The 14,806-nt window shown below is 38.5% G+C and overlaps 1 protein-coding gene across 1 annotated transcript in view; it reads right to left on the reverse strand.

The window, feature by feature from the left end:
- Window positions 1–706: 706 nt before the first annotated feature.
- Window positions 707–14,806, reverse strand: part of spega (striated muscle enriched protein kinase a) — a 46,385-nt gene continuing 32,285 nt past the window's right edge. The window contains exons 28-44 of the mRNA XM_086148360.1: window positions 13,995–14,052; window positions 13,837–13,914; window positions 13,575–13,747; window positions 13,436–13,462; window positions 13,142–13,294; window positions 12,583–12,625; window positions 12,413–12,478; window positions 9,271–11,926; window positions 9,020–9,187; window positions 7,680–7,802; window positions 6,649–6,813; window positions 5,567–6,185; window positions 4,658–4,897; window positions 4,307–4,530; window positions 3,132–3,207; window positions 2,810–2,959; window positions 707–2,114 (exon numbers count right to left, since the gene is read on the reverse strand). Of these exons, the coding sequence (XP_086004486.1) occupies window positions 1,895–2,114; window positions 2,810–2,959; window positions 3,132–3,207; window positions 4,307–4,530; window positions 4,658–4,897; window positions 5,567–6,185; window positions 6,649–6,813; window positions 7,680–7,802; window positions 9,020–9,187; window positions 9,271–11,926; window positions 12,413–12,478; window positions 12,583–12,625; window positions 13,142–13,294; window positions 13,436–13,462; window positions 13,575–13,747; window positions 13,837–13,914; window positions 13,995–14,052 (5,239 nt within the window). The 3' untranslated portion in view covers window positions 707–1,894. The remainder of the gene's footprint in view (window positions 2,115–2,809; window positions 2,960–3,131; window positions 3,208–4,306; window positions 4,531–4,657; window positions 4,898–5,566; window positions 6,186–6,648; window positions 6,814–7,679; window positions 7,803–9,019; window positions 9,188–9,270; window positions 11,927–12,412; window positions 12,479–12,582; window positions 12,626–13,141; window positions 13,295–13,435; window positions 13,463–13,574; window positions 13,748–13,836; window positions 13,915–13,994; window positions 14,053–14,806) is intronic.

Below are 14,806 nucleotides of genomic sequence, written 5' to 3' on the forward strand. Positions count from 1 at the left end.
GATGCGCTCCAATTACAAGGGTATCACACTTCGCAGCCTCCCTGGTTAGGTCTGTTCAGCGGTGCTGGAAAGGATGGTCCGCTGGGTTGTAATAAATTAGTGCCTCAAATGAAATCAAGATATTGACGATGTCCTGTGGTGATCCCTTATAGGGAGAAGCAGAAAGAATCACAAGTAGAAAAGAGAAACTCAAGAAGCTACCCAAAGTTTAGTGATGCATCACCAGGAATCCTGCAAAGAAAATCTGACTATCCTGATGAGGTTAGCTCGACACGGCACAGAAATGTATAAAACCTTGCAAGGCATTAAATTAATTATTATTAAATTAATTATTATCCCAATTTTTTATCATATGTTATGATAAAAAATTGGGACAAAATGTGTTATAAAAATCAGCCAGTAATTCCCCCAAACACAGATGGAAATTATGAAATGATGAAATGATGAAACAAAAATAATCCAGCAAGGCATCACTTTTTAAACTTGTACATTTTTTTTAGATTACAAGAAACATCAATAAGAAGTAGTCGAATGATCGTGAATGGCCTCTGATGTGTAAGTACAATGACAAAACACTAATATGTTATATTATCTGTCTGTATTCAAATATCCTTTTAATTTACAAAACGGAAAAATCTTTTGCAAGATTTCTTAAGGCACTTATTTCAAAAGTATTTTATGCTTCTTACAAGAAGGATGAATTTAATTTTCCCAAATGTATCAATAGTTTATTACATACTATCTCATAAAAACATGTTCAACTGTTTTCCACATATAAACACCGCAAATTGATACATTTACAAATCTTTAACCATCCAAATTCATACAAAAAGTAACACTGCCATAGAGCGATACACAAGACATTCTATTGTAAAAGGATCACATGTCTTCAAGTGTAAGAATCTATATCCATCTGTCCGGTGTTGGTAAAGTTCAAATATTGGAGGCAAATGTTTACTTTTTTTTAATTAATTCATCATGACATGAATCGGTTTCAGTGGACACACATTTATAAGATGAACACTTTGGATACAAATCTGATCCAGGCACTAACTGGGGAACCATAGTCATACTGAGGAACCACGGTGATTTACCAGTGTGTATTACTTTTCCAAGTAAAATGTTATCTACATCACTCACTGCTTTACAGTTGTACACTTCAGTTTTAACCACAGAACAGTTAGTTGTACCACATATTCCTAGCTCACCCTAAAACATGTTTTCACTGTGTGCGTTGTAACACCAACCACAAAGACATTACTTTTTTTTTTTTGCTTTACTAATTCTAAGATTGATTCCAAAATACTTTCACACATCCGCATACACACACACACATGCAAATAAATTAACATGAAAAAGAAAACAGTTTCAAGAAATATGCTTTAAAGTTTTTGGTTTGGTGTCTTAAAAATGTATAAGTAAATGGCAAAAAAGAAAATAAATTAGCAGCATAAATTATAGTACATTCACATGGGTGCTATAAAACAAAGTTGCACTGTAGAAATGCAAAAAATCGTGCAGGTTTGAGAACAGTGTTTGTTCGAAAGCAAATATTAATGTGCCATGGAGTTAAAAACAAAGTGAGATATTGTGCAATCAGGCAAAGAAAAAGAGAGAACATCCTGTCTGTCGATTACATTAACCCTTTATGACTACATCAACACGGTGTTCTTAGATTCTTTTTCGCCTAATCTCATTCAACTTTGACCTTTTCTTTGGATAGTTAAATGATCCTCCCACCCAATGCCTTCCTTGTACCTTTCAGGTGGATATTTCTATATGTGAACTTTGCAGCTTCAAGATACAAAATATGACATTTTGCACCATTTGGGATTTATCCAATTCTTCAAAACTTTGCTTTCTGCAAATTAAACTCGACGTGTCCCATGCTGTTTCACTTGGGGCTTGTAGTATGTGGTGCCATCCCAGCGCTTTGGTAAGTACGCAGCAACACCTTGTGTTTGGTGGCACTCTCTGTACGACGGCATTGTTGTTCCACCACAAACTCTTTGAGTTTGTTTGAGGTGAAAGTTAGAGTCTGTCTCTTCAGCTTCATTAGATAAGAGTCCTGCAGCCAGGCAATTGTGAAGCAGTCTCGAGTAGTCGGACGGGCCCTGGAAATGAAGTAAATAAATAAATAAATAAATCATATGTATTTGATTTTATGATCATCTTAAAACTTTTTTTTTTTTTCACAGAATACCAATAAACATATAAGCATCTTTATGTCATGTTAACTTTGTGTTCACACATTGATTTTTAAAGAATATGATGATTATTATTTATTATTTGCACCTATTATCTAAGGTACTTATCTTGGTATAAAACTCTTTTTAAAGCATTGTTTGATGTATAAAGTCACAATAAAAAAGCAGACTATAAACATTATATTATTTAGTGATTGTGTCTTAATTGCAACATTGCATATATGGCTAGTATTTGTTAGCTGGTAAAGGGAACTGCAGAAACAACAAATGAAAAACTGATGCAACCCTAACTTTAAAATATGAGATAGTCTATTCTATTTTGTAAAATGCAATAGCATTATTTTGTGATGTTAGCTGTTAATGTTTAGTGGTCAGCTTAGGCCCACTACCAATCTGTCCACTGTATTTTCGGTAATAGATTTAGTGGGTTCACAAGAAGTGATCTCAGTAATTCCTCTTTTTATGTTTTGTTTCTCATGAAATATTTAAGATAATACACACAAACAATAATGATTCTTACAGAATCATGGAGACAAAGAGGAAATAAAAATATATGTTAAAATTATTTTGGGGGTTATCAAGCGGTAAGTTCTTGTACTCACCAAGGGTAACTACTCAGCAACTTCTTCACAAAGGCAGAGGCACTTTGGGACACGTTTGGGTAAAGTTTTGTTGGATCAAACTTTGCCAATAGGATCTTAGATTCAACCCGCTGAGGATCTCTATCTTCAAAGGGGAGTCGACCACTTAGCCTTTTAGAACACACACACACACACACACACACACACACACACACACTGGTTGTGCTTTTTTTATCGAATTATATACTCACATGAATAACGTCTTAATTGGAAAAACTGCGTTGATAAAATCTGCATCTCCGATGAAATTCATGGAACTTTGCAAAATTTAATTTTGACTCACATTATGTAAGTTATGACTCCGACAGTCCAGACATCTGCAGGAGGCCCCAACACTTCACCTTTGACCATCTCAGGAGCTTTGATTTCATTAGAACATAAGAGATTATTGGTTAGCTTAACATGATTTGCTTTTTAAAAATGCTTATAGCTTAAAAATATAGTAATAAGGCCTTTGTATTCTTGATTATCTGTGGATAAAATATAGGTATATAGCTTGTATTTCAACAGTCAGATAATGCTATTTCAAAGAAAAATCAAAGTTATTATGCTCAAGTTTTCGTATTACTCACGTCCAGACACAGATCACTATCCATATATAGACACCCATATCATTTTTTGTTTGAAAATGAATAAGAACAGATTTTTCCATGAAAATGAACAATATTCATCCTAATCACGAAAGAATAATTACACCTTATACCACGGGTAGGCAATTATTTTGGCTGGCGGGCCACATTTCTTATTTAATTTTTATGTGCGGACCAATTAGGTATCAAATTGCACAAAATGAAAATTTTAATTTAAATATTTCATTTTTTTTGCATCTTATTTCAACTTTAAAAACATGAATGATCATATAAATGTACTGACATTATTTTGTATGCAATTATCCAAGTATCATCCAGTGCTTATATGATACAAAATTAGATAATAATATACTGCTCAAAAAAATAAAGGGAACACTTAAACAACACAATGTAACTCCAAGTCAATCACACTTCTGTGAAATCATAGTGTCCACTCAGGAAGCAACACAGATTCATTTTGACTTGTTTTAAGGACATTACATCAAAGTTGGAATTTTGAGTGTGATTCCCAATCCAGACCTCCATGGGTTGATACAATTGATTTCCATTGATCATTTTTGTGTGATTTTGTTGTCAGCACATTTAACTGTGTAAAGAGCAAAGTATTTCATAAGAATATTTCATTCATTTAGATCTAGGATGTGTTTTTTTAAGTGTTCCCTTTATTTTTTTGAGCAGTGTACTTAAATATTCAAAGAAAGTAGTTTGGCAGGCCGGATAAAGTAGCAAAACGGGTCAGATGTGGCCCGCGGGCCGTAAAATACCCAGGTCTGCCTTATACAGTAATATATAGTAGGCCTATATTTGATATTTCATCAAGTCCATCTATGTTATATGTTAATCTGAACATCCAAGTGGTCTGTCTTACCCATGTACTCCAGCGTACCAGGTCCTGACTCCTGGTTTTTCAGACTGAGAGGATTGAAGCTCTGAGCACTCCCAAAGTCCACAATCTTGATGGTGTTTAGGTTGGTAACCATGATGTTGTCTGGTTTGAGGTCCAGATGAAGGACACGGTGGTTGTGGAGGTACTCGACTCCCTGAAGGATCTGGACCAAGAAACCCACCACATCATCCTCAGAGTATCGGAACCTTTTTGTGAACAGAGGGATGGTTAAAATGATACTGAGGAAATGTGGAATCTGCAGAGCTTATGCTTTTTTTTTCCAAAATGAGCTTGTGTTTTGAAGACTAGATGGAGTGAAATATTTATGACTACCTGTCTATGAGGCTGTGCAGCAGCTCCTTGCCAGTGCAGTACTCTGCAACCAGCACCAGGTAGCGAGGTGTGATGTAGGCCTCATGGAGAGCCATAACCTTTTCATTCCGGAGAGATTTCAGAATCTCATACTCTTTCAGGAATTCCTGTTTTCTCTCCTGGTTATAAGGAATGATCTTGGCCATGTAGATTTTGCCTGTTGCATTCTCCCGGCATTCACGGATGACTCCAAAACGACCCCTAATAAGAAAATTGCATTAGAAAAATGCCTCACAAGCATATCAAGTACATTTTAGTTGTCTCGATGAATAAACCTATTTTTTTTTGTGGCTTTTTGTTGTTTTTTTTATTGTTTTGAGATTTGGCCTTATAATATCTCCGCATTTAACACTCCGTTAAACAGATTTATTTACTTTTGAAAGTGACTCTTAAGGCTCATAAAAGGAAGTTCATTGTGGGTTTTACTGAATGTATTGAAATCCTTCTACACCACACAACTAGCCCATATACAATATAATACAACTAATTGTAAGTTAAGGAAGTAACTCAACTTTCCAAATACCGCATGTGCAGCAAATTTCTTAAAATGAAAATGAAATCTCACCAAAAATCATGGTCAGAGAGCTGAAAGGTAGAAAAAGACTTCTGATAGCAGAACCTAAGGTTTAATACCCATTGCCTAAAAACTAAGATGTCCATGTTTTTATGGATGAAAACATTTTAAGATACACTAAACAATTGTGGATGGCTATTGCGAGCATAAGGGGGCATTAACAAGAGAACAAAATTAGCTTTGTCGTATTTTCTACTAATCTGAGATGAATGTTATGATTCAAATCTAATTCTGATCCATCCCACAAAGCTTTGCAGTCTAATTATGCTGGGGAAGTAATGTTATGATGAACTCACCTGGCTTTCTCATCAAGGAACGTGTAGGGTTTCTGTGGAACGCCTTGGCGTAGAGCAGTGGAGGGAGTAGAGCGTCCCGATGGTGTGCTTCTAGTGGGGATAGTGGCTGTTTCCCCAATGGGACTAAGACTCGACATCTGGAGTACTTGTGGAGAAAAGCAGACTGAAGTAGGGGCTCCACGATCAGTGGCAGAGACATAGGTGGGCACTGGGGTTATTGCTGGCTTGGTGGGACTGGACGGAGGAGTTACAAGTGTAGCGGGGGTTTGGGTCATCGGAGACACCACGTTGATAGGACTCTGGGGCTTTGGCATGACAAAGGGTAGGGTCGCTTTGACAGTGGTCTTAGAGGGAAGTTGGGAACTTATTTTCTGATCTGAAGCTGATTGTAGTGAGCGGATTGCTGTAAGATTGTTAGGCGCAGCAGCTGGAGGTGATGTACTTGGAAGAGGGGAAACAGCCTGGGGAGTGGAGGGAGAAGTGATGGTGGATGTGGTGGGTTCGGGAGATTTGCTCTGAACTGCTCTTAGTGACGGGATCGTCACTGAGGAGGTCACTGCAGGTTCAGGAGGCGTCGGGACTGTTTTTACGACAGTTGGAGGGGGTGAAGTGCGTCCCACTGCACCAAATGGAACAAAAGAAGTACATACTCATAAAGGGATGGGAACATTGATACACAATGGCTGCATATTTTCATAATATAAATAACAAGGGGAAAAAAGCATTAAAATGCAATATAAGGGTTTTGATTTTGCATTCATCAGTCTCAATAAGAGATCAAAATGTTAAGAAAAATAAAAAAACATGACTGGATGGAAAAGAAGGAATGACATAAGGAGTCGCCTTCTTCTTGAGATAGTGATTTGGACCATGGTTCTGTGACATCTTTTCAATGGAAAAAAAATCGAACTACCCGAGTCAAACATTCTTTGACATATTTTAACGTACATGAAAAACAAGAAAAGTTGACAGAAAATTTAGAGATTTTACCTGATTTAAAGACTAAATCAAGTAAAATGCACATTTTCCAAATATTAATGTTTATCAGACAATTTATGATAGTTTAGGAAAGAATGAAGTACCAGTTGAGCCCAGGATGACTGGGGCAGAGCAGCTGCTGTACGGCCCCTGTCCTGCCTTGTTGACGCAACAGACCCGGAACCTAAATGTGCCTCCTGGTGGCAGGTCAGTCACATTGTAATAGCAGTCAACGACTCCGGTGGCAACTGTCAACCAGTTTGAATCTCCTACAGAATGTGGAAACAAATGATTGTCTGAAGGCGGTGTTTATGGATAGTGCGCCATAAAACTTGCTGTGGAGATGATTCTGCAATCCAAAGGTTAACCACAGTAACCCTCCTCTTGCTCCATGACTGAGGTATTTTATTTTGTATTTCACGACAGACATACCCAAAGGTAATTTATATTGATAGTCTACTGTAGTCCTTGACTGAAAAATATGATAATGATAGAGCAAAATGACAAGTTAAAAAGGAGTCAAAATTCAAATACTTAAAGAAAAACAATGTCAGTTGCAGTTTCCAAAAATAGACACTAAATGGCAGTAGAGTAAAACTGGTAGAATAATGCAAACAATGTTCTTTATACACAGTGATGTTAACATAGTGGAAAAATTATCAACATAGTTGGCAGTAATAAAAACAACGACCATCATCTTCGTCTTTAACATCACTATTATAAGTTACAAAAAAAAAAAAACCTACCTGTGTAATATTCTGTAACTTTGAGGGGGGTCATATTGTCATAACTTTTGCAAACACTTGAGGGAATTCGGTCGATTAAGTTTTAAAAAATATGCATTTCTGTGTCTGCCTTTCTGATTTCTGATTATTCAAACCATGTAATGACAAATTTTACGGTAGATTCACAATTCTCTCATAAAATGGCTCATATTCTCTTTTTAACAGATGATTATAGAAGGTTACACCTTGCTAACACTGTTGTCATGTCTGCTTACTGCCTTTTTTTTTTTAAATGCCAAAACAACACATAAATTTAACACCCATCAAAACTGCCAGATCTTTTCCACAACTTTAAAAGAGGTTACTTTTTGGATGATTTTGATTGAAGTGCATGATTAAAATCAACTCACGCTCTGCCCTTCTTTCAAGAGTGTAGCTACATGGGGACTTAGTGTCAGCTGGCTTCCAGATCACCAGAGCTGTATTGTTGTATGTCTGTGGGACTTCAGGTGTCCCTGGTCGTTTTGGAACATCTTCAGCAGACAAAGAAAGAATAAGGTGAGAATAGAGATATGTAACAAAAGACAGCAGCCTCATTCCAGTGAGTTCACTGTTGTTCATGTGTGGCTTCACAGGAGTGGTTTGCATCGTTAGTGATTGAGCAACACACACAAATAAAATATGATTTGAATATGATTTTAAGAAAGGTGAATAAGCATTTGCAAAGTTTTTATGAATTGACTTGTGACTTGTCAACTCTCAACCATTTACCACTTAGTATTTTTATAAAACATTTTAATACATTTTTACTTTCTCATAGGGTTGTTTTCTAATGCTGCAACTTCTAAACACTTTTAAAATCTAAAATGGAAACAGTTACATCAGATAACAGTGAGATGGCTTACTTTTATAATGATTTAAATAACAAAATATGAGATATATATATATGTATATATATACACACACACACACACACATATAAAATTATTTATTATTATTTATTTATATCATTTGTTTATTATTATTTACTATATTTATATTATATATAGTTATAATATATATAATTATTTAATACATGTATTTGTATGATAAATATAATATCTACATTTTATCAATCTAAGATTATACTATCCAGATCATTGTAGCGAAAGAAACAAATGGGATTTCTCTGTGATTACAATGTATGTCCCGTCAGGCTGGTGTAGCGCCATGAACAACAGACCCTGCAGACTCAGGCCAGATAAGCTGTCGGAAGTATTTTCATTCAACTGATAAATGATCAAGAGGAGACAAATAGCATTAGCGGCAGGGATAACTAATTTGTCACAGACAAATGCCCAAAGTCAACATAAATAAAGCTCTAATGCAAGAGATTGCACCTGACATCTGAGAAATATAGTTTCTTCTGCTGCCTCAGAAACATTATTATTTAGTTGAATTTGTGGGCCACAATGTAAGGATCCAGACAGTGTGGCTGCCATGATGTTGTATTTTTTGTTCAAAGACATTGTTAAGATGCTTCACATTTAATTTCCAGAGAAAAACATGGACCAATTCAGATGAGACACCATTGGCCTTTGTTATAAATGGGACAATAGGCAAAAGCCCGCTAAATTAATCTAAGCAAAAAAAAAAAAAGTTTTCTGACATTAATATAAATTTCAGCTGTACTCATATTCCTGCTGCTCATCTCTGGGGGGGCATGTTAAACGCTCAGGTGATTTGCATATAAGGGCAACAGGGCACTTACAAGCTATTGATAGCGAACAGGAGGTGCTAATCGTGGCTATGGGGTTATGTGCGACACAGTCATAAACCCCAGCATCCTTGTGGCTGGATTTTGAGATGGTGAGGAGCTGCCTGCCATCTGAATGGGAGGTCAGGTTGATTCTGTCATCTATCTCCAGCGGTTTGCGATCTGAAACACACAAAAAAAATCCAGCACTGACAAAAACAAATCTCAATGTGTCGAAGAAAGATTTGACTGATTTTCTGACACACCTTTCATCCATGAAATGTTTGGCTGTGGACTGCCGGCTGGGAGGCAGGTAAGAGTGACTGGCTCTCCTTCGAGGAGGACTTGATCTCTCAATTTGATGTGGAACACCGGGGGAAAGTCTGAAGCTGAGCGGGTAAACTTTTGACTGTTGGAAGTAACCTCCTCTTTGGCTGCAGATGAAGGGAGGTCAGGCTGTGAAGGAGTTTTGTCCTTCTTGCTCCTTGTCAAACCCCACCGGTCCCATCGGGATCGCCTGTCACTCTCTGATGCCTTCTCAGCTTGAAGACTTGAAGTGGATTCTATGGATTCAACGGATGCGCCGGCACCTGTCTGTTTTGCCAGCTGATTCTCAGGGATGCCCATTCCTTTTAATCCACGACCCTCCGACTGGGAGTGACGATGGCGAGTGAACAGTGATGTCCTCTTCCCCTCTGCGTCTCCCGTTCTCTCCTCAGACTGACTGCGAATGGTCGTGGATATTCCCGCAACTTTGTTCTCGAATTTCTGTCGCATCGCAAGGACAGGGGAATCCGTGACCTTCTTCAACTCTTTCTGACTTCCTTCAGTGTCTTTATCCTTCCTGTCCTCTGACTGGCTTCTTATCCTAGCAGAAATTCCTGCCACTTTGGACTCAAACTTGCGTCTCATCGAAGAGACCGAAGACTCTTCGGTTTTTCTATCCTCAGATCGCCTCTGTTCTCCTGAGCTGCTCGGCTCCTTAGTGTCCAGGGATTTACTGCGACCGATAGCCCAAGAAACCCTCTTGCTTACAACAGTGTCCTGCACATCTGGATTCTTATCACTTTTTACTTTCTCCGCCTTTTTATCAACAGATGCTGATCTCTTTGCCCGCAAGGACAGCCTTCCGATGAAGCTGAGTCCGGGTTCCTTATCATCTTCCCTCAAGTCTTGAACAGATTTAGATTTCTCTTTTAATCCCTGAGCAACCATTTCAATTGGTGCTCCCCTTGGTCCTGGCCTGTATACCTCTTCACCCCCCTCGAAACCCTTCCGGCTTAAAACAGGTGATTTCTCTTCAGATTTGTTTCTGGTCAGCTTTCTGAGGCCGAGAGTCAAAGCCGATTCCCGTTTCTTAAATCTAGCTTCAAAGACCTTTTCTGAGTCGATGTCCTTGATATCAGATCTGAGCACGAGCTGACGAGGTATGGATGGAAGATCGGGGTTTGATGATGAAGAAATAGGACCAGGAGTTCGGTCACCGGTTGCCACTTTGGCAAAGACTGCTGGATGTTCAGGTAATGAAGTGTTGTGTGTGAGCTTTGTTCCCGCTGGCTTGGCAGATGGCACCTTTACAGCATCCTTGACACTTCCATATGAAGATGAAGGTTTACTATCCTGGGATGATGGAGCCTCTTTTTTATTCCCATGTAAATCTTGAAATTCATTTCTCTCTTCTGCATCATCATCATCATCCTCCTCCTCAACTACAATTATTGGAGTTATTACTGAGGGCGATGTAGACTCAGACTCTACTTTATCATCCTTCTGTAATTGTGTTTTGGTCCATTTCTCCAGTCTCACATCGACATTCTTTTCATCTGGCCTTTTCATAGCCTCTTGTTGGTCGTGTCCTCCTGGTGGTGGGAGTATAAAGGAAGCACATTCTGTTGGCGAGGCAGATAAAGACGTTGTTGTTTGGTCTGTTAGCACAGACATTGAAGTTGCTTCTTGAAGCTTCATCCCATCCATGCTACCATTGCTCACCGATGGGATCTCCAGTGGTGCTCCAAATCTTCGATGCAGGGGCATGGGCTCAGAATCCCCCTGAGTGAAAGATGCACTCTTCCGAAAAACTTTGGTCTTTGGTGTGTCCTCTCCTGGACCTTCAGATGAAGCTGCTCTTGCGAGTGTTGAGGGACCAGCTCTAGATTTTCTCAGATTCCGATCAAGCGATCCTGTCCGCCTCTCATCATCCATGCCAAGCATTTCAAACAAGGGCCCTCGTAATCCACTCATTTTTTTTTCTGCGCTCCCACCCCTGAGCAGCCTTTGTCTCATGAGCTCCAGTTTCAGGGCATAATCCTCCTGACTTAATTTTGTAATTCCAGGACTTGGGCTTCGATCAGGCAATTCCATAGAAACAGCCTTCTTCAGGCCTTTATTCGCCTCTGTGCCCTCACTGGCATTTCCCTCTTCTGAGTCGATGTGGAGAAGCAGAGCGGAATCGGCTGAACTGCCTCTCCTCATGGTAGCCCTTCTTGTTTTGGTCTGTAACTCATCTAGTTCTGTACTGGAACCTTTTTTAAGCGGAGCTCTTTTTGTCTGTTCCATTTTCTCCTCATTTAGGGTTTTCTTTTCATCCTCAAGCCTTTTACAAACTCCTCCTCTCACACCTGCTCTCTCTGGGCTGTCCTTGCGACCTGTCACACCAGGACCAACATGTTGACATCCACTAATGTCTTCATCTCCTGGGATCTCATTAAGAGAGACTCTGGAACCGGAGAAAACCATGTTAAGTGGCATTGGAATGAAGGGAAGCTCATCCACATCTGCATCTGAGTCTGAGGAAGAGGAAGGTGGTGGGGAGCCTTCTTTTAAATGCCGTGCCACAGCAAGGGATACATGGCTGGATGAGTCATTAAGGAGTTCAGGGATGGTTTGCATAACCATCTTGGATTTGTAGCTGATAAGGGAACGCTGAAAACATGAAACAAAGTTATCTGTTACGAATACTTTAATTCTGAAACATTTTAAAATTAAAAGTGAACACTGACTAAACATTGAAAATGCAGCTGATGTTTGTTTTTGAATCAGTAAGCTCTTACAAAGGCAGAGGGGTCTTTGTTGGGGCTCATAAAGATTGTCTGAATAATAAATGTAATACCAATTATGGATGCTATTGATCTGACCCAAAACCTGCCATATCAAATACCTAACTGAAGCTTTAACCTCATGCAGGAGTGGATCTAATCTCCGTATTCTACAAACCATATGAGAAAAACAATATAATTCAATAAATGTAAAACAGTCTTACAGGCTCTATGAAAATTAAGCAATTTAGAGTGTGTGTGTGTGTGCGTGTGTGTGTGTGTGTGTGTGTGTGTGTGTGTGTGTGTGTGTGTGTGTGTGTGTGTGTGTGTGTGTGTGTGTGTGTGTGTGAAATCATCAACCACAGGAACCTACCTGCCATCGTCTTCGAGACTGGACTTGCTTTAGCATAGCAGTGCAGATGTTCTTATTTGTTTTTGACTGCAGAAAGAAGAAGACACATAGATTGCTTTTATAATTGTATAAAAATAAAAGATATGATGCTGCATATGCCAAATGATATTTTAAAGGAATAAACAAGGTACCTTAAACCAAGGATGACGGAGGCACTCAATGGCATTTGGCCTCCTAGAAGGCAATACAAAATACATAGGACACAATTAAACACTGTTCAGTTTAGTGATAGTTAGTATTTTGCATTACATAATACATGCTTTTTGACCTTATGTCTTTGTAACATTTGCAAAAATCCTATAAATGTTTGAATAAAAATAGAATGAAATGTTGAGAAAAGTAACCCTACATCCACACTCTTGTTGAAACTATGACTGTCCAATAAATTGCTGTGAATAAAATCATTCTTTAGGAAAAACTACCACACAATGTTCAGTTTAAACCACTATAGAGGTATTTATCTGACTGTGTGATTCCTGATGTAGTTTGCGAAGATGTTGAATAACAATTGAGAAGCTGAATGTCTTTATATCATACTTTTTCCCCCTGTTCATCTTTTTTGACCAACACGGTTTACAAACGCATAAGGAGCAGAATACTGAAATCATCACTATAAATTATATTGCTATACAGCACAGCAACACACGTAGAAAAAATTTGAAAACTTTCAAAATTAATTAAAAGTCTTACAGTCTATCCACCATCAAAAGCTTGACAACAAATCCCTTTGCTTCTTTGCAGAGATCCTTAAACATGCTCTCCTCAAACGCCACATTGTAGTTGCGGATGTTTAAAGCTGTCGTTCTGTCATTTTCACCCGCAAAAGGAGAAACTCCCGTTAGGCTTAAAAAAGAGAATGCACAACATACAGCCGTGTTAACCATATAAACACCATTTCTGTGCGACAAATATGTATTAAATGTAAAGGGTACACATTTTGTAAGAAGTGATGTGTGGAAGAAATCATATAATCATATAACGTACCACAGATAGGTAATGACACCAACTGGCCTGATGGGGAGCCAGAACAAACAGAAATACATTTTAGCCACAGTGTATAATATTGTCCTGCTGCAGGGTAATGCCTAGAGTGTGTGATCACAGTAGAGAACAGGTGGCTCACCATATGTCCGTTGCTGTGGAGACAGGAGTTTGGTTGACTATCTCCGGCGCAACATATTCCGGTGTGCCATATTTACAGTATTGCTCCTCAGGAGCTTCCAATTTGATGGCATTACCAAAGTCACATATGCGAATCTTGTCACTGCCGGGATGTGCCATTAAAATATTTTCTGGCTAGGAGTGAACACAAAACATTCAGAAATCAGAATGTAACATTGACTGTAAATTTGCTGAATGGTAATAGTGGGATATTAGAGGGACACCTTTATGTCAAGGTGGGCAATGTTTTTATGATGAAGATAACGAAGGCCCTCCAAAACCTGCTGAATACTCGAGCGGATCTGTGGAGGAACATGAGGAGGGAAATTCAAAGTCATGTTACATAACGATGGTGCAGTGCGGAAAGCAGAAGCAAACAAACCTCCAGTTCCATGACTGTTGTTCTTTTTGTCATTCTTTCCAGCAGTTCCTCATGACATCTTCACACAACAGGTCAGGAGAAAAACTGAAAATAACTGATACCACAGTCCGACCACCACATTCAACCACATCCCCTTACTAATGCTAATTCCACTTATTGTTGTGTGAGTAAGAAATAAAAAAAACCCTTTCAGAATTAATGGCCTGAATCTTCAGTGCTCTTCACTTGCAATTCAGTACACTTTAGGTTGAGCATGAATAGAGGAAGTTTGAAGCATCACCACAGGAACTATTAGGCTTTTCAGCATTAAAACCAAAAGTAGGGCTTGGTAACATGGGTAAATATCTGTCTAATATCCAGATACATACTGTATGTTTATACATTATCTAATTAAAAAAGTACAAGTCAAAACACAATAAGAAGGGATGGAAAGTATTTCCTTCATGAATTTTAGCTACAGGTGTAGAGTTATTTATGGATGCACAGCCATTTACACAGATGTATAGTTTATCAACGGATGTTGGAGTTTCTTCACTTTTATTTTTACCTTGTTATATTTTATATGTTTATAAATGTCGGATCCATTCTAGGGTCTTATGCTACCCAATGTGCACCCCAAAGTTTTTCTATTTCTGATTATGACATTCCCTTCTATTTCCTTCTTACTTTCAGCATGTGTTGATTGTGTGCGAGTGTGTGTGTGTACGGTGTGTGTGTGTGTGTGTGTGTGTGTGAGAGAGAGAGAGAGAGAGACAGAGAGAGGAAAAATGCATCACATAATATATCAATGTGTGGCAAAATCTCATTGTACT

Source organism: Fistularia commersonii, chromosome 6 (assembly GCF_037954325.1).
Source record: "Fistularia commersonii isolate RoL2024-O1a breed Wild chromosome 6, RoL_Fcom_v1.0, whole genome shotgun sequence".
NCBI classification, from domain to species: Eukaryota; Metazoa; Chordata; class Actinopteri; order Syngnathiformes; family Fistulariidae; genus Fistularia; species Fistularia commersonii.